An 18,504-nucleotide genomic window follows, 5' to 3' on the forward strand; every position below is an offset into this window, starting at 1 on the left:
GCTCAGGTCATGATCTCACGGTTTGTGAGTTCGAGCCCCGCGTCGGGCTCTGTGCTGACAGCTCGGAGCCTGGAGCCTGCTTCCGATTCTGGGTCTCCCACTCTCATGCTCTGTCTCTGTCTCAGAAGTAAATAAACATTAAAAAAAAAAATAATAAAAGTAACGAGAGCCAGTGGTTGACGCGCAGACTGAAATGAGGCTGCCTCCTTGAGTGGCCTATGGGAGTAACTGCTCTGGCACAGTTGCTGTGGCAGAGTATTATGGAAGACTTAAAAGGTGCTGAATTTAGGAATGGCGAGGGCACAAAGGATGTTTTCCTAGAGAAGGTAATACCTGAGGCTTTAAGAATTGGAGTGGTGTTTGTCACAAGCAGAGATTGGAGGTGAGCGATCCTAGGGCTCATTCTGTACTCAGTGGTTCAGTAAGGCTGGGGCAGTGGGGGGGAGGGGGAGGGGGAGGAATGGTTAGGCATTGAGTCCTGAGAACTTGACAGGTGGAGGCCAGGTTTCATCCGGCATGCTGAGACGTGATGGTTCCAGCATCAGGCCCAGGGTGGGTGAGGGGAGGTGGCCAGCTGACTCCTCACCCTCCAGGCCTCTCTAAGCACTCAGGGCTTTGGCTGTGTAAGTGCAACCTCCAGGTATGTTCCTAATTCCCCTTCTAAGTGAAAAGTGATTTCTTTATAAACTCCTTGTAAGGAAATTCTGGAGCTGCCTCTGGACCTTTAAAACTGTGAGCAGATGGTGGAGGCAAAAGTAATAACGTTTCCAGCTACTGCCATGGATTGTATGGTTCTGACTCACTAATAATGAGCACTAGCTGGGAAGAACTTTGTGTTAGAAGGGAAATGTGAAATTGTGAAATTCTGAAAAGTCTAATGTTTGGATAAGGCCCCGACATTTATAGAGTGCTGCTGTCATAGGTGCCATTTGTCATAGCTGTCTCATGACCTTACAGAGGATGGCACAGGTTAAAAAGTGGCATAGGCTGAGATAGGCTCGAGGACTGAGACCCGAGCTGTGGATGCTGCAGCCTGCACTTTTTAACTATACTGTCCAGCCTTCCTCTTTGTTTTCTTTGCCTGGTGGACTGCCTTATGCTTGGTCACAGGTGGAGGATAAGTGACTTCAGATGCTTTAGTCAGCTGGATCAGTCCGCCTTTACTGTTCAAAGGGCCAAGGAGTTAGTATGATGAGGCCTTGGGAGTGTGAATCACCTGTTAACAGGGATGCCTAGCTAGTTTTGGACATTGTATAACATGGAAAGGGTTTACTTTTTGAGTCTCTTAACGTTTTGAACCCTTGTGGTCAAATAGAATATGGACATTAGAGCCAGACTTGGGGGTTGGGATCCTTGCCCATCTCAGTTTTCTCATCCCTCACGTGGGGATAAAAATTCCCAATAGGGTGTTCTGGGAAATAAGCAAAATAATACATGTAAAGTACTTAGAGTAAGGCCAGGCACCTATTAGATGATTAGGTAATTAATACATGGTTTTTCCCTTCTTTTCCCCTCCCCAGGCTAGGACACCTCCCCCCCTCACTGACTGCATCATCTTAACTCAAAGGCGCCTTTGCTGTAATGCACTTACTGTGGATCATGTGGGATTTTGGAGGGTCAATCCCAGTTCCCAGTGTACTGCCCTGGTCATTGTGTGGACACGTTTGTCAATTGATAGGCCCTAATTTCTAGTTGGGAAGATATAGTGGGTGTAAATACGAAGCCTCTCTTCTTTAACCTTTTGGGCTTCATGCCGCGTGCCCTTTATCTCCTGGTTGCTGAACTCAAGGCCCTTTGGGTTAAGTTACGGTTACTCTAGCTTCTGGGTTGCTGCTAGCCTCCCCTCCTATGCTTTAGCTCTAAGCAGAAGAGTTGAACTGGCCACCTTTTTCTGGAGTCCATCCAGTTGAGGGCTTTTCCTTTATTTATTTATTTTTATTTTTTAAAATATAATTTATTGTCAAATTGGATAACATGCAGTGTTTACAGTGTGCTCTTGGTTTTGGGGGTAGATTCCCGTGGTTCATCGCTTGTATACAACACCCAGTGCTCATCCCAACAGGTGCCCTCCTCAATGCCCATTACTCATTTTTCCCTCTTCCCCACCCCCCATCAACCCTCAGTTTTTTCTCTGCATTTAAGAGTCTCTTATGGTTTGCCTCCCTCCCTCTCTGTAACTATTTTTTCCCCCTTCCCTTCCCCCATGGTCTTCTGTTAAGTTTCTCAAGATCCACATGAGTGAAACATATGATATCTGACTTTCTCTACCTGACTTATTTCACTTAGCGTAATACCCTCCAGTTCCATCCACGTTGCTGCAAATGGCCAGATTTCATTCCTTCTCATTGTAGGGCTTTCCCTTTAAAGTGGCTTCACTGCTACCAGTGTGCCCCTGAATTGCTTTTTTACTGTTCGAAAATGGGCAGGGTATGTAGCCTCCTCGGCTTCCAGGATTGATACCCAGTCTTCCACAGCCTCTGGTGTTTGTGTTTTGTAGCTTCTGCTGTCATCTGCCTACTTAGGTCCCTCCCTCCTGAGGGGTGTTTGGAATGAGGAAGGGGTGGCATGTGTGGTAGCCCATAGCAGTCTTTATTTGTTTACGCTTTCACATCAGACTCAGAGTGCTCTTTTTGTTTATTTTTTTTCTGCTGTCAGCTCTGGAACTCACTGCTGGAGATTCCCAGGCAGGACCTCTGGTTGGGGTTAGTGGGTGTGTTTTCAATACAACTCCCCAAATTTGCACCTATTGTTGATAACCAGTGATTAGATAATTGCATCCAGATTGCATTCTTACTCTTTGGGGAACTTCGCTTTGGTTTTGTTTTGTTCTGTTCTGTGTTGATTTTTTCTTTGAGTGTGGGGAATATTTGTCTTGAGGACGGAAAGACTGATACTGAACAAACAAGACTTAGTGGATCCTGACAGATTGACCTGGTTTCAAATTCTGCTTGTGTCATCTTGGGATACTTGCTTAATTATTTCTGAGTTTTAGTTTTTCCTTACCTGTCATTAAGGTTTCATTTTTCAGTTTTTCCTCATCTGAGTGAAGGAGAAAATAACATGCCCTTTTTGAGTTTAGTAAAAGAGCTAATTTATATAAATTAAGTGGTATATGGCATCATCTAAGCACTCAGGAAATGGTCGCTGCTAGGAATGTTTGGAACGATAATGACATTATTGGCAATATAAGAATGTAAAAGTGAATTTGAAGATTTTGATTGTGTATTACTAGAATTACTCTCAGCTGTCATTTTACCCCTTTTTAAAAAAGATTTATGTGGAATTTTTAAAAAACAGATTTATGTGGCAGTTCTTATATCTTGTACTTTTTTTTTTTTTTAATTAAGTCACTCAGCATCTGAAGAGGCTTCGGGTTCAGACTCAGGCAGCCAGTCGGAGAGTGAGCAGGGCAGCGATCCAGGAAGTGGACATGGCAGTGAGTCAAATAGCAGTTCTGAATCTTCAGAGAGCCAGTCGGAATCTGAAAGTGAGTCGGCGGGTTCCAAATCCCAGCCAGTCCTTCCAGAAGCCAAAGAGAAGCCAGCCTCTAAGAAGGAACGGATAGCTGATGTGAAGAAGGTATCTACTTTGCTATACAGTGAAAATGTGCTGCTGGCTAGGACCAGCAAGCAGAACTTTATTTCACATGGAAAACTCACTAGTGTATTCGGATAATGAAAACTACCACCACCTTTTGTAATAATATACTGTCTGTGGATATAAAGATTGCTTTCTGTTCTACTCTTTGAATATAGTAGACACAGGGCCATAAGGGAAATAATTACACGAACCATCAAATTACAGGGCAAAAAGACAAATTTTTATAGTTTCGGTTTTTAACATTTAAAAAAGGTAATAGTACCGAACACTACAGAGTGAATTACTGACAGATTATGGAATGTAGTTGTGGAGCTTAGTTATGGATAATAACAGTTCAAGAATAAGGGCAATTTTTCTTCTCTGAAGGATGGAAGGAAAATACTTCTCATAGGAAAAAAAGTTACTTGCATCTAGGCAATATAGATTTTGTTTGCTTAACGGAGGAGTCTTGTAGCAAAGAATGCAAAAAGGCAAAAATTGAAGTGCATAGTGTCTTCTCGTTGATGCACAAACTGGGATGCGTTCCTTTTGGGGAAAAATTAATGACTTGGCCTAATTAGTCACAAGAGCACAGCTTATCTTTTAAAATTCCATTTTGAGACAGGTGTGAATCACTGAAAATGCAAAAGAATATTCTTTTAGAAACTTAAAAGATGTCCTAATGAAAGTTTTATGCTAAATCAGTTTTTATTACTCTTAAGACAGAAATCTTCGTCTGAGCACTCAGATTTTGGTAGTAGTACGAATAACTTTAAATTACCTGCAGGTTCTACCGAATAGCTTTGATAGATGCTTCAACAGATGAAGCATCTGAAGCCATTAGGGATAAGAAAATAAATGAAAGCTGTCCTTGCTAATTCAGTCATCACCAGTGACTTAGACACTCAAGTATTGTACCTTGTCTACCTGCTCAGTGTGTCAGTGAACCTTTGACAAGTAGAAATGCAAAAACACCCTGCATGTAGATTACCACTGAGAGATTTTGCTCTGAGTATCACTAAACTCAGAAACTTACTCTCCAGGCTTGTAGCAGAAGGCTTTGCTTGGCAATCTTCAGAGGATAATGTCTGAGCCTGGTTTCCTCTACATCTAGACTGGGTATTCTTTTCAGAACACCACAACACACTTTTGAAGAAAGTATAATGGATAGAAAACATCTGAATATAACTTTCTTCTGTGCAGTGAGGAATTCTTTACTTGAAAAGATAAAAGGAAACCATGGAAACTGTGACTTACATAGTGTTTAAAACTTCACTGAAATCTAGTTGACCGGGATTCTCAGCTGTTAACTATAAGACTGTGTGTGTGTGTGTGTGTGTGTGTGTGTGTGTGTGTGTGTGTGTATATATATATATATAATTTTTTTTAACCTTATATAAGTAGATAAAAGGGAATTAAGAAAGGAGAAATTATTACTAAGACTGAATTTCAAAATACAAGTAAAGTTTCAGACAGAAATATTAAAATACATTTTAATTTAAAACTTTTTGAGGGAGAGTGTGTGTGCACGTGCAAGTTGGGTAGAGGGAGGGGGGAAGGTCTTGAGCAGGTTCTGTGTTCTGCGCAGAGCCTGATGCTGGGTTGCATTTCAGGATCTTGAGATCATGAGCTGAGTCAAAATCAAGAGTTGGACACTTACCTGAGTCACCCAGGTGCTCCTAAAATACACTTTCAAAGTTAAGGTAATAAATTCCAAAAAGTTAATAAGGTTAACAGGTAGATGGATGTACTAACTAGGTAGAATGATTGGATCGTGACTTTTTTTTTTCAGTTTACTTATTTAGTTTTGAGAGAGGGAACAAGCAGGAGAGGGAGAGAGAGAGAGAGAATCCCAAGCAGGCTCTGCACTCTCAGTGCCGACCCTGATGCAGGACTCACCTCCAAACCATGAGCTCATGACCTAAGGTGAAATCAAGAGTCGGACGCTTAGCTGACCAGGCCACCCAGGCATCCTGATCAGATTGTGACTTTAATGATGCTATTCTAAAATGAGAACTTCTGAGGAAGGTTCTTTGTTTTCTGTATACGTCGCAGTTTTTTTTTTTTTTTTTTTTATTGAAGACTTGAATTAGATATCATAGCCTTCAAAAGGACAAAGATGAGCTCAGGATGATTTTAGTATGTGTGCATTACAGTATATCCTGTAATATAGTCTCAGCAGTTAAGCCTGAATGCCTAATATTTTAAAATGATAAAACTAACTGGTACAGTGACACTTAAATGATTTAGCTACCCCAGTTAATAAAAGCTCCTTAAATACCTGTGTTGAGTAATTTTGTACCTTTAGCAGAAGTCCAAAAAGGGGTAAGAGTTGGGGTTGGGGTCAGGGTCAGCAGGGCTAGAGTAAACTTTTTTGTCTCCTTCCTTTGTCTGCCAGATTTGTTCAGTGTCCTGCTGCCTCTGTCACCCAGATCCTGCCAGTTGGTTATTCCTAACTCCTCCTGGTTGGACCTTTGTCCTCCCGACTCTGAGATTATTCTAAGGCCATTACGGATTTGTCACCTTTATAAACTGGGAACACTGGGTTTCATGATTATGTTGGATTCTTGTTCTAAAGTGCCTTTTCCTGGAACATCTTGCTTGTTTTCTTTGGAGGCTTTGGTTTTATTCAGCCTACTTGGCACTTTGTTTTTTAAGGCACTGTTGATAATATCCTCCCTTGCCTTAGTGACATTCTGTCTTTTTGAATTGTCTTTCATCAGTTTTGTCTTTTTTGGGGTCCACTTTCTACACACTTCACGAGTCTCAGCCAGTGGCTTCTCCTGTGGCCTCACTTTCTAAATATTTTCATGACATTTGCTGTCACCTGTGTTTTGACAACAAGCCCACATTTCTAATCTTGGCTGTCCGGCATCTTTTCTACATGTTTAACTCCTATTAAACATCTTCATCTCAGTGTTCCACAATCCATCCAAATTCATTTTGCCGCTGTGTGACTGATTTCATTAGAAAAACACATGGTATGCTTGGTGTGAGTTATCTTTGGGAAGGAGAGTGAGATTGGGGGATTATACTGTTATCGTTAGAGGTTGGAAGGGTCTTTTACATTTTTTCTATAGATCTGTTGATTTGCATCTTTTAAATAAGATGGTGTTGATATATTGAGAAAAAAAATTTCTCTTCAACTAATCTCTCCTTTCAACTTCATTTATATATTTCTATTACCAGCGAGGATTGTAACTAAAAATCAAGTCCTAAAGGTTAAAGGTAATTACTGCTGGAGAATACAGTGTACAGAGACAGGGTTCAGTGTACAGATGAGACAGTGGTTCTCATCTGAGAGCTTCTAGCTAAGTGTTGGAAATGCCTAATTTGCGTACATCTGGCACGTTACACATTCCGAGGCAGTAGAGGAAATGTACAAATAGATGGTTGGAGCCCTGCTTGGTTTCTGATTTCCCAGATGGGTCAGTGTGTGGACATAGCTGATACTGGAAAGCATTAGGGACTTCAAATTAATCAGTAAAGATTTTGTCTTTAGCGGGAGCCTTGCCATATTATTCAATTGTAAGTTTATGTTTTAATGACGAGTATGTAGTGTGCCATGTAGTTGAAGAGCCATTCAGTAAAGAAGAGGCGTTGTTAAGCTTCAGTGTGTTTCAGAATAATAAAGATGGTACTTTATTGTCTCATAAACAAAACTGACACAAAACACCCTTTAGACATTTAGTTACTTGAATTTTCTTAAATTGAAATATGCGTTCCAGTAATGAAAATAGTAAATCAAAAAGGATTCACTCATGGTCTATTAATTTTACAGATGTGGGAAGAATATCCTGATGTTTATGGGGTTAGGCGGTCAAACCGAAGCAGACAAGAACCATCACGATTTAATATTAAGGAGGAGGTAAGAAAAAGACATGTTTTAAGGGGATACATTTAAACTCCTTATCTTACCTCATCCTTTTTGACTCTGGTATATGCTACCATTGACATGACTGAACTTGTTGCCTTGGAGTTAAGTGACTCTAATGTGAGCTTTCTCACCTTAATATGGCAAGGAAAACCACAGGTGGCTTTTAAAGGAAGAAACTTACCAGGAATATTGTGTCATAATGAATGTCTTAGTAGAGTATTGTACAGATTGGCTTCAAATTTTTGTTTTTATTTATTCTTTTTTAAGGTTTCCAAGTTTCAAGTGAAATTGATTATCATAAGAAGTTTACCTTTTAAAATACCTAGTTTCTAAATCTACATTTTGTAAAATGAGTCATTGCTTGGTAAACAAATGTAATAGTGGAAGTTGTTTCAGATTTATTTCTGAGAAAGGAAGGAAAATTTGCTTAAATACAGCGTTTTAACTAATTCAAATTTGCTTTCTGTTTTTAGTGTGCAGTATAAAATAATTCACACACATTTAATCTGATCTAATTGTGAGAGATTGAGTAGTTTGTTTTTTAAAATTGGTAATTACTGGGTTCTATTGTTTCTATAGAATAGACTTTTCTCACCTTTCTCAGTTCATGTGGTATTTTTGTCAATTCTTACCTCTGTAGTAGGTGTATAGACCACATTCTGAAGAGGTGCTCTTCTGTGCTTCAGTGAGATGTCCCCTTTCTGTATTCTTTTTTTTTTTTTTTTTTTTAACGTTTATTTATTTTTAAGAGAGAGAGAGACAGAGCATGAATGGGGGAGGGTCAGAGAGAGGGAGACACAGAACCCGAAACAGGCTCCAGGCTCCGAGCTGTCAGCACAGAGCCCGACGCGGGGCTCGAACTCACGGACTGAGAGATCATGACCTGAGCCGAAGTCGGCCGCTCAACCGACTGAGCCACCCAGGCGCCCCCCCTTTCTGTATTCTTAAGAGGACTTTGCTTAACCAGCTGAGCCACCCAGGCACTCCCCCTCCCCCCTTTAAAAAAATTTTTTTTTAATGCTTATTTGTGAGAGAGAGAGAGAGAAGGACTTTGCTATTCTTAAGTATGTAGCATTCTTCTGATGAAAGTTAATAGTCAGAGGTTAGTGAGTTGGAGGTGGGTTTTGGTAAGCATATTTTAAAAATCTAATTGACCGTTAACATCCACATTGCCTTTATGGTGTTTTATTTTGAATGACCTCTGAGCTGGTTTGCCCGAGTTTTCTTTTTCCACAGTGTCTAGGACAAGGTTGCTGAACCATGTTTGTTACAACCGGTCACGTAGTTGTGTCCGTTCTCTCCTCTTTTATACGTCCATTAACACATTCTCTATAGGGCACAAGACAGCAATAGAAATAGTTTCCCTAATTTGGGGGGAAAAGAGACACTTAAATGTTTCTGACTATAAACCTTCCTTGGTCTAGTGCTGTCAGCAGGGCACTGTTGGCTCATGATTGAACATGCTCTGTAATGAGTCTAAAATGGGACAAATCAGCAGTCACCACCTTTAATGACACACTAAATGTTGTGGCATTTCACATGATGTTCTAGATCTGCAGTATCACGTTTGGTTGCCTCTAACATGTAGCTTTTAAAGTTTTTAATTAAAGTAAAATAAAATGAAAGATTCTGTTCCTTAGCCGCACTAGCCATGTTTCAGAGGCTCAGTAGTCACATGTGGCTCCTGGCCACTAGATTGTTCCCTGCAGATACAGAATATTTCCATCATCACAGAGAATTTTATTGGACTGAGCCCTTGTAGAAGTCAAGCTGAGGGAGGGTTTCCCGGTGTTAGAGGTAACTCTGTCATTACAGACAAATTAATTTTCAAAGGAAAAGAAGAGTGAGCACGATCAAACACAGGTTTCTTTTGTCTGAAAGCTCACATTGGATAATGTTATTATTGAGTAGATTGCGGAAGCAGGGGATCGTGTTGTCCCTATGAACTGTGAATTAAAGTCTGTAATCATTTTTCCCCTCTCACACACTGAAGGCAAGTAGCGGGTCTGAGAGTGGGAGCCCAAAAAGAAGAGGCCAGAGGCAGCTGAAGAAACAGTAAGTCTTTCATGGGGCAGTTACTTCCCCCAGGGGTTTTGAACATGTCAGCTTCTCTGGGGCTCCCTTCTCTGTGTGGTCGTCCGTCCCGGGTCCCGGAGTCTGCTTCTTCTCTTGCTGTCTTGGGTTGCAGTCCGTCACGACCCACTGCTGCCGCAGCCCTCAAAGCTCAGGGTTGCATGTGTTTCCATGTGCTTGGACTACTTCTTAGGGCAAACCCCAGCTTGTTCCATTTGGTTAGCCTGATTAGCACAATTGTTATTTTTCTTAAAAATGTGCACCAGTTTTATTCTGGTTGAGCAAGGAACAAATTTAGATTTGCTCTTTTTTCTTTTAATTTGTTCTTTGTGTGGGTGTGGCAACATTATATTTGTTGGACTGACACCCAATTTAGTATTAAATTTCAAAGTGTTATTACTGTATAATTTTAATACTGCAGTTTACAAACCAGAAAATTTTAATTCTTGGGCTTAACATGACATTCCTTTAGAACGTAGATTATATATTCATTATTTTAAAAATTCACAAATTATACTTAATTAAGGTGAAAAAAATTTGTTTTTGTTTTTGGGTTTTTTTTGGAATTAAAAAAATTACTTTTGGAGAGTGTCTGGATCTTTTTGACAGTCTAAATTCTATAGCCCACCTCTTGAGGAGCTTCATTTGAAAATGTAGCTATTGAAAACTTGGCAGACAAATTCAGGGGTTTCTCATGGTAAACGATTGTCCATGGTACCTATTAAAATAGAGCCCCAGTTATATGTATTTTCTGTTCTCAAATACTAATTTTAGAATTAGTAATTAGAACTAGTAATTAGTAATAGAATTACTAATTAGTAATCTTTTGTAAGTATTTGGCCTAAGGCAAAGGAGCTTGAATTTTTTAAACCCATGTACTCATCTTCAAAATAGAGTAATACTCATTCTGCCAACCTAACAGGGTTATTGGGAACTGTGTTAGGAAAAGTTGAGTATTTAGTATGTCCTCTCCAGAGCACATACACTTTTCATTTGTGTTTAAAATACTTGTTAGAGTTGGAGGAAAAACTGTAGGCAAGCCTGTACTTCTTGGCATCTTAGAAGGCTTTTTTCTACCCCATTCCTTGGCCTGCGTGGGAAATTATTCTGATCTGATGGCCTTTTGGGGGCTTTTGGGAAGTCTGTGCATGTGTTCTTTCCTCTACCATCTGGCTATGTTCTTCTGGTCTCCTGACTGGGATCTAAATGGTGCTGTGCTTGAAAACCTCCAGTTTCTACTTCAGTGGCGTCTGGGTGTGCAGAAGCGCACTGGCCCCTGTGCTCACTTTCCTTCTGTCAATCCTAGACGTCTCTAAAGTTGACCGTTCTTAGAGGCCTTCTTTCCCCGAGTAGAACCTCTTCGTTCCTTGCAGGGGGTTGTATCTTCTGTAAGTGCCCTTCCTTTCCCCGGCCTCTTCCCTAGGAACTTAGCCAGAGCTGGGGGAGTTCTCTTCCTGTTTATTTGGGCCCTGGGCTGGCCTCGCTTCCTGCTATCCTCTGGGCAGCAGGTGAGTACTGGGGCTTATAGGGAGCTCTTTTCCTGAGTCCGTTTAATTATAATTAGTAGGAGGAGGTGCAGTAGGTGCTGGCACTCCCGCTGCAAAGCCTCAGCACTAACGGGGGCCTGTGTGATGTGAGCAAGCATAACAGGACCTAGTGTGTGGGCATGTGGATTTCAGAACTGAGAGACTCAAAGGGGGCAGAGATTTTGAAGTATTAGCACAAGGAAAGGTTTTTCTGAAATGCTGCGCGCTGTACCACAGATTTTGAAGTTTTTAAAAAGCTATTTTGTTAAACTTTTTAAAAATTCAAAGTTTAAAAATGTTGTAAGAATAAAGCAGTAGTACAAAGACTGCCTGTGTATTTTGCCCAGATTTACCATTGGTTACCACTTTTGCCTCATTTGTTTTTATTGTTGTGAGTGCTTTCTTTGTAAATATTTATGTATGCATGCATATAATATTTTTTCTGAACCACTTAAGACTAAGATTGACACACATCATGGCCTTTTACCCCTAAATACTGAAGTGTGGATTTCCTAAGAATAAGGATACTCTGTTTCTTAAGCACAGGATAGTTTTACTACAAATAGATTTAACATTGCTAACATAGTTTTGTCTAATCCATATCCCCATTTTGTTACTTGACCCAGGAATGTCTTTTATAACATTTCCCACCTCCACTGCAGGGTCCCATCTAGGATTAGATCCTGTATTAGTGGTCTTTCACAGCCCTTCTGTGCTATTATGACGTTGGCATCTTTGAAGAATACAGTCTTACAAGGGAATAACTCCCCAGAGTCATAATGTAAGTTAGCATTTAAAAAATTTAGAAGCTATAGAGCATAATGTTTCTGCACGATATTGAGAACATTTTTCAAGTTGGCAGTGTTGAAAATTTGAGGGGTGATGCTTAAGAATTCAGAGTTTTAGATTTTTTTTTTTTGAGAAAATCTGTCAGTACTGGTCCTCATAACAAGTGGTCTTTGTAATCTTCAGATAGACTGGGAGTTCTCTGTTTTCACTCCATTTACAGTCCTTACCTGGCCCAAGTGGGTACTGGAGATTGTAACTCCTGACCTAGTCATGCTAACCAATAATTTTTCAAATTTTATTTGACCCACTCATGCTGTTTTGATTATTCAACCCTTTCCCATGCAGTACTTCTTAATATTGTCCAAATTTGTGAAATGTAGAGGACCTATGCTGGCTCATTATGGTACCATCAGTTTTTCAAGCCACTCTAGAATGGTTCCAGAACATCTTCTCCCAACTGGAATGAAAAAAAAAATGTGTTAGCCGTAAATCACTTGGAAGTTTTTCTTCTGGGACCATAGTTATTTTTTTCTTCCCAGTTCTTTGAATTGTAACTGTCAGAAACTTGTGACACAGTGGAGAATTTGCCCCAGAGTTTTCTTTTTCATTGAAACTTGCTCTTGAAAGGCGTTCTCTCTGGGAAAATGTACTGAAAATCAGTGAAGTTTAAGCAGTTATTTCCCTCTTTTCATGATCTGCCTTCTAAAGTGGAGGAGAAAGGAATCCTCTTCTCTGGGCTCTTAGAGATAGTTAGTAGGAAGCCTCAGTGACTCTTGGCCAGAATTTAGGCCCATTTTATTTACAAAGGAATTTTACAGTTATTTAGATTTGATTTCTGTCTTAGGGTTTGTGTTCTGCCAGCCACCTTTTTCCAATAAAGGAAGAAAACCATACTTCGTTAGCTTGCATTCTGACTTTTTCATATCTGTTTACATTGCCATGGGGCCTCAGTGGCCAGACCTTGGTATTTTTATCCCTAGTCCCCAAAATTTTGGTAAAAATTCCATTGATTCTCTCCTAGGGAATCCTGCCGATGCCCTCTTAGAGCTGGATCTGGCGATTCACATCTCCTATAACATATGAAAAAAATTTTTAAACACAACCTTATATTTTAGACAACTCCTCTTTGTAGCCCGACTTATACATATGGCTTAGTCAGGGAGTCGTGCTCATAAAGTTTGCATTATATAGAAGAAGCCAGTGATCTAGGAGAGCCCTCTACATCTACAGAGTTGGGAAGTAATCATTTTATAATGATCACTCTTTTCACCTTCCCTTTATTTTTTTTTTATTTAAAAAAAAAATTTTTTTTTTTAATGTTTATTTATTTTTGAGACAGAGAGAGACAGAGCATGAACGGGGGAGGGTCAGAGAGAGAGAGAGAGAGAGAGAGAGAGAGGGAGACACAGAATCGGAAACAGGCTCCAGGCTCTGAGCCGTCAGCACAGAGCCCGACGTGGGGCTCGAACTCACTGACCGTGAGATCATGACCTGAGCCGAAGTCGGCCGCTCAACCGACTGAGCCACCCAGGTGCCCCTCACCTTCCCTTTATACAAAGTGGCTTAGTATTGCTGATCTAACTTTTCCCTCTGTTCTTGAAAGTTAAAACAAAATTTAAAATAATCCAGCCAGTTTCAGATACACATGCATACTAACTCATTTAGGCCTTCTAAGCCTTCTGTTGTTCAGATCCTCCCAGAATGTGTAAGTCTGACTTTTCCTGATTTTGTGGTCTTCAGTGGATTGTCACTGAGAGGAGGAGGTCTGTAGGTTTGACATGTAATGCCAAACACCTTGTTCTCACTGGGTTTTAGTTTCCTGCTTTAGGAGGCGGACTTTGGACCAGTTGATTTGCTCAGTTTTTGTGCATTCTCATACTAGAACTTTCTGAATCTTCCTGGCTGTCCATAAGTCTGTAGACCTCCAATTTAACTGGAGGACTCTAGCCTCAACACTGATTCTGTCAGTTTACTGCCACCTTAGTTCCATAAAGTCATAGAAGTGGACCTCATTAAGTGCCCTGATTTAGATTCTTAATTCCTGTGGAGTTCCGTAAATTACAACTAATATTTGTGCATCTTTCTCATCTGATCTGCTCTCCCTCACATCTTAATTGTTCATGTTCTTTCAAGCTTGTTAACTGTGAAACCACTTCTCTCCAGTTTGACTATGTGTGTCCCTTCTGAGAGCCAAACTGTTCTCCCAAAGGAGACTGCAGTCTCATGTGCCAATCTTCTAGTGCCTGGAGACATCTTGTTTCTTCCTTCCTGGCCGTCCCCATCTATTCGTTTGGTTCCTTAGCAAACATTTGTTGTGCTAGGTTCTAGGGAGGGGGACTAACATGCCTAGAGTTTAGTTAGATATAAGGAATTCTTTGTTTAAAAAGGGACCTGCAAGGATATTATGCAATATTAATAGGCCTTAGTGTCTCGGCAGTCTGTGTCCAAAAGAAAAGTACCCTACCTGTTTGTTAGGCTGATACGGTTCATTCTTTAATTATTTCTTTCCTCAACAAAGAAGTAGCTCCATTTGCTTGCCTTTGTGCTGAACTCTGGTACAAAGATGAAGACAAGTGGCCCTGCCTCCTGGAAGCAGTCACTTACTCTAAGGGAAACCGATATGAAACCAACAGTGCTAGTAGAACTTGAGTAATGTACATAAAAGTGCTGTACTGCCTTTTCATGCTTCCTGAAGTAGGGTGGTTCCTGGACTTTTTAGGAAGATTCTTAGGAATCTGTAGATAAGCCACCTTCTTGCAGTAAGCTCCTGCTATTCCTTTGACCTATTCTCCCGTGAAGAATATTAACTTGACTTTGATTCTGTGACAGTTGTCTTCAGCATAATCTTATTTCCTATGCATAGACCCAGAGGCACAGTGGTAGTTGTTTTATAAAACCTCAGATACTTGCCTGTGAGTTTTTTTTTTTCCTAGATATTTCATGCTCAGTGACTATTATGTGTTCTGTCCTTCTTCCCTAGAAATGAGCTAAGTCCCACGTTTGGTCTTTAAACCTCAAAAACTCTTTGGGGTGGTAGGAGAGAGCTATAAGGTACGGCCCTTTAAAGCCTTCTAAGATCTCAAGGAGCAAAGGAACACCTACTGTATCTAATAATTATTAAGAACTACATCTTTGGCTGAATAGATTAGCTAGTAAGTGGTAGGTTTATCACTGAAAAATAATTTTAGGGACTTTTATCGAATATATTTTAAAGATGTTAGCATGTCTAGTATTATAGTAGTTTTAAAAGAAGTTTCTAACCAGTATTAGAATTTATTAAGATTCACATCATCTGTGAATTTGTTAAGATAAACATTTTTAGGCTTCGTATTAGACCTGCTAAATCAGAAACTGTGGCACTCGTCCAGAAATTTGTTTTAACAAGTTCTTCAGGTGGTTCTGATCATCTTACATTTGAGAACCACTGGTCTCGTATATATTACGACTTCAATCTGTTCAATGGTAGTGGTAAATAAAAATAGAGTAGAAGAGATTTAACAGCTTTTTTTTTTTCCAGAATAGTTTAAAAAATACTTTCTTCATTTCCATTTTCATTTATTTTTGTCACCAGAGAAAAAATAGGCATAGATATTACACAGTCTAGGAAGGAACATAGCCAGAGTTTAAATAGAGCTAGAATAAACCTTTTTTAGCCATAATACCTAAAATATACATGTTCTGCCTTTTGGAGAATCCTATTGAAATTGGTCCTGTCAGATTCTTCAAACTAAACAATCCTGAGGAGTTCATTTAGAAAAAAATCATTTTGCTTTGCTTTTGATCACAGAGAAAAATGGAAACGGGAGCCCTCAGAAGATGAACAGGAACAAGGCACCAGTGCAGAGAGCGAACCAGAGCAGAAAAAAGTGAAAGCCAGAAGACCTGTCCCCAGAAGGTGCAGTGTTTGCTTGAACTCTCTGCTTCTGGTGGAGCTTAGTTTGTGTTAGTTTGAGAAGGATGGTACAGTGGTAGAATGATGGCCTACGGTGTGCTGTGATTCGGGGCTTTGGAAGTCTCGGGCTCACTTCTTGCTAGGCTTCCTCGTTAGCAAGTGATTAGGTGATGAGGATGCTTGCATTTGACTGTGGGTCAATCCCTGTCGTGTAGAGCGAAGCTTCTGTTTCTTACTCCCCGACTTACTAGTTCCGAGGGGTGAACGTATCTTCTGCTTTTAAAAAAAGCTCCCTGTGTATTGGAGCAGTATGCAGGCTTTTTGGGGGAAGAACTAATTCCTAACTTTAAAATACTGTTTGGTTGAAAGCATGCTTCACTGTTTCTTACCTTGTTCTTAGAATCTGACATTAAGCAGAGAATCTGATTATGCAGGGAAAGAAGTAGGCCGAGGTCGCAGGGAACTTTGGTAACTTAAAAAAAAAAAAATGTTTATTTGTTTTGAGAGGTGGGGCGATGGGCAGAGAAGGAGGGAGAGAGAGAATTCCAAGCAGGCTCCGTGCTGTCAGCACAGAGCCTGATGTGGGGCTTGATCTCACAAACCATGAGATCATGACCTGAGACAAAATCAAGAGTTGGATGCTTAAGTGATCCGAGCCACCCAGGTGCCCTGAAACTTTGGTAATTTCATTAGCTGGCTGGCAATGTAAGGTACTCATGTTGGGGAAAGGAGGGCAGGAGGCAGAGATCTCAGGGGAATTTTCCTCCTTGCAGTATTGCTTAGGATGGGGGTTGACAGGCTGTTGCCTTTGGGCCACATCCCACTCAATCACCTATTTCTGGATGGCCTGTGAGCTAAGTATAGCATTTAGAGATAAACATTTATAGTTTGATGATAGGCAACACTAAATTTGAACCTCAGTTCCGTGAAATGTTATCCCTTCAAAAAGAATTCAGTTCTTATCATTAGATGTGTATCCCATAAATCCTGTGATTATTATTTCATTTTGAGTTTTGTCAGTAAAAATTATGTGAAAATTTATTTTTTCTCGTTAAGTAAGTGCCTGCATAGTGGCCTCAATTTTGCGTCTTGTCTGGGAATGCCAACAGTTGTGCTCTGGACTTTTGCAGCCAACATTTGCCTGCCTCTGAGTTAGGACACTACACTGGCCCACCACGCTGGCAGGGAAATTTGTCAACTTAGTTTGGTCACAGGACTGGAAAGCCACTTCAGCTTTTTCTTCTAGAGTTTACCTGTCATTTATTGAATCCCTGATCATCTCTCTGTAGTGTTGCTTATGGAAGGTGTGAGAGAAACAGATAAGATTGTGAGTTTCCATCTGTCTCTTTCTCCTGTTTTCACCTTTTTACCACTGGTAGAGTATTTCGGGATTTCCTTACGGGAGTGCCTAGGCTGTGGTTCTCCGTCCTGGCTGTGTGTGAGTTCCCTTGGGTGGCCATCTCCTTAGTCTGTGTGGCAGGGTGTGGTTTCTCAGGTAGTCTTCCAGATATGTTTTGTACGTGTCACACACACTATTATGCGTGTAGTTATTTTTTGTCTTTTGCTCCTTTTATGCAGATAGCATTTCATGCATCTTCTTCTGCATTTAAAAAAAAAATATATATATAGTTTAACATTTATTTATTATTGAGAGACAGAGAGACACAGAATGTGAACAGGGGAGGGGTAGAGAGAGGGGGAGACACAGAATCTGAAGCAAGCTCCAGGGTCTGAGCTGTTAGCACAGAGCCCGATGCGGGGCTCGAACTCACGAACTGTGAGATCATGACCTGAGCCAAAGTTGGATGCTTAACTGACTGAGCCACCCAGGCACCCCTGCGTTTTTCTTTAGTTATCTTGGAAATCTTCTCATATCAGTACATGGAAAAGTTTTTTGTTTTTTGTTTTTTTAATGCCTACCTAGTTATTCTGTTGAGTGAACTGATTCCAAGTTGATGAAGATTTAGAGTTTTCCTAGTCTTTTAATTCCTAGTTAATTGCAAATAATACTACAGTGAATACCTTATTGTGCCGGTATCAGTGTATATCTGTAAGATCAACTCCCAGAAATGAAAAATGTTGACATTTCTAAGCTTGATAGATATTTCCAAGTTGTCTGCCAAAGAAGTACCATCAGTAACATGTTGCATGTATATTTTTATGTCAGGTAACCCTGAGGAGTAGTTGAGAACCATTGCCTCAGAATTCACTGAATCTCCTATATGTGTTTGAGGATTATCAGTATTACAATTACTTTTGTGTTGAAAATGCAGATTTCTAGTTGATTAGAATCTTAGCAAATGGGACTCAGGAATATACATTTCTGACATTCCCCAGGTTAATCCTATATATGTATTGTGGCTCTGGGAAATTATAGATTTGAAATAGACACCAAGTGATAGAATAAAAACTTTGCCCTTTTTTCTCTTCTCATTTTAGAACAGTGCCCAAACCTCGTGTTAAAAAGCAACCCAAGACTCAGCGTGGAAAGAGAAAAAGGCAAGATTCTTCTGATGACGATGATGAAGATGATGAAGCTCCTAAAAGGCAGACTCGTCGCAGAGCAGCTAAAAATGTTAGGTAGGTTGTGCCCCAGAAGTGTTTCATTAGTGTGAGGGTGATAGTTGGGTAGAACTTGGTTCAGGTGAGTCCACGATTCTGCATTTTTTTTTTTTTTAAGTTTATTTTGACAGAGAGAGAGAGAGAGAGAGTGCTTGTGTGCACACACTTGAGAGCATGAGTTGGTGGTGGCAGGGGAGGGGGCAGAG

At 40.3% G+C, this 18,504-nt stretch overlaps 1 protein-coding gene across 5 annotated transcripts in view; it reads left to right on the top strand.

The window, feature by feature from the left end:
* The window catches only part of CHD2 (chromodomain helicase DNA binding protein 2), a 122,661-nt gene that overhangs the window by 19,649 nt on the left and 84,508 nt on the right, over nt 1-18,504 (top strand). For 4 of the 5 annotated variants that reach the window (XM_060617742.3, XM_060617736.3, XM_078448976.2 and 1 more), the window contains exons 3-7: nt 3,348-3,579; nt 7,361-7,447; nt 9,450-9,511; nt 15,632-15,739; nt 18,176-18,316. In XM_060617742.3, coding sequence (XP_060473725.1) covers nt 3,348-3,579; nt 7,361-7,447; nt 9,450-9,511; nt 15,632-15,739; nt 18,176-18,316 — 630 coding nt within the window. The remainder of the gene's footprint in view (nt 1-3,347; nt 3,580-7,360; nt 7,448-9,449; nt 9,512-15,631; nt 15,740-18,175; nt 18,317-18,504) is intronic. The other variant, XM_078448975.2, reaches the window with a different exon arrangement.

This window comes from Panthera onca, chromosome B3 (genome assembly GCF_046562875.1).
Source record: "Panthera onca isolate mPanOnc1 chromosome B3, mPanOnc1 haplotype 2, whole genome shotgun sequence".
Classification (NCBI taxonomy): domain Eukaryota; kingdom Metazoa; phylum Chordata; class Mammalia; order Carnivora; family Felidae; genus Panthera; species Panthera onca.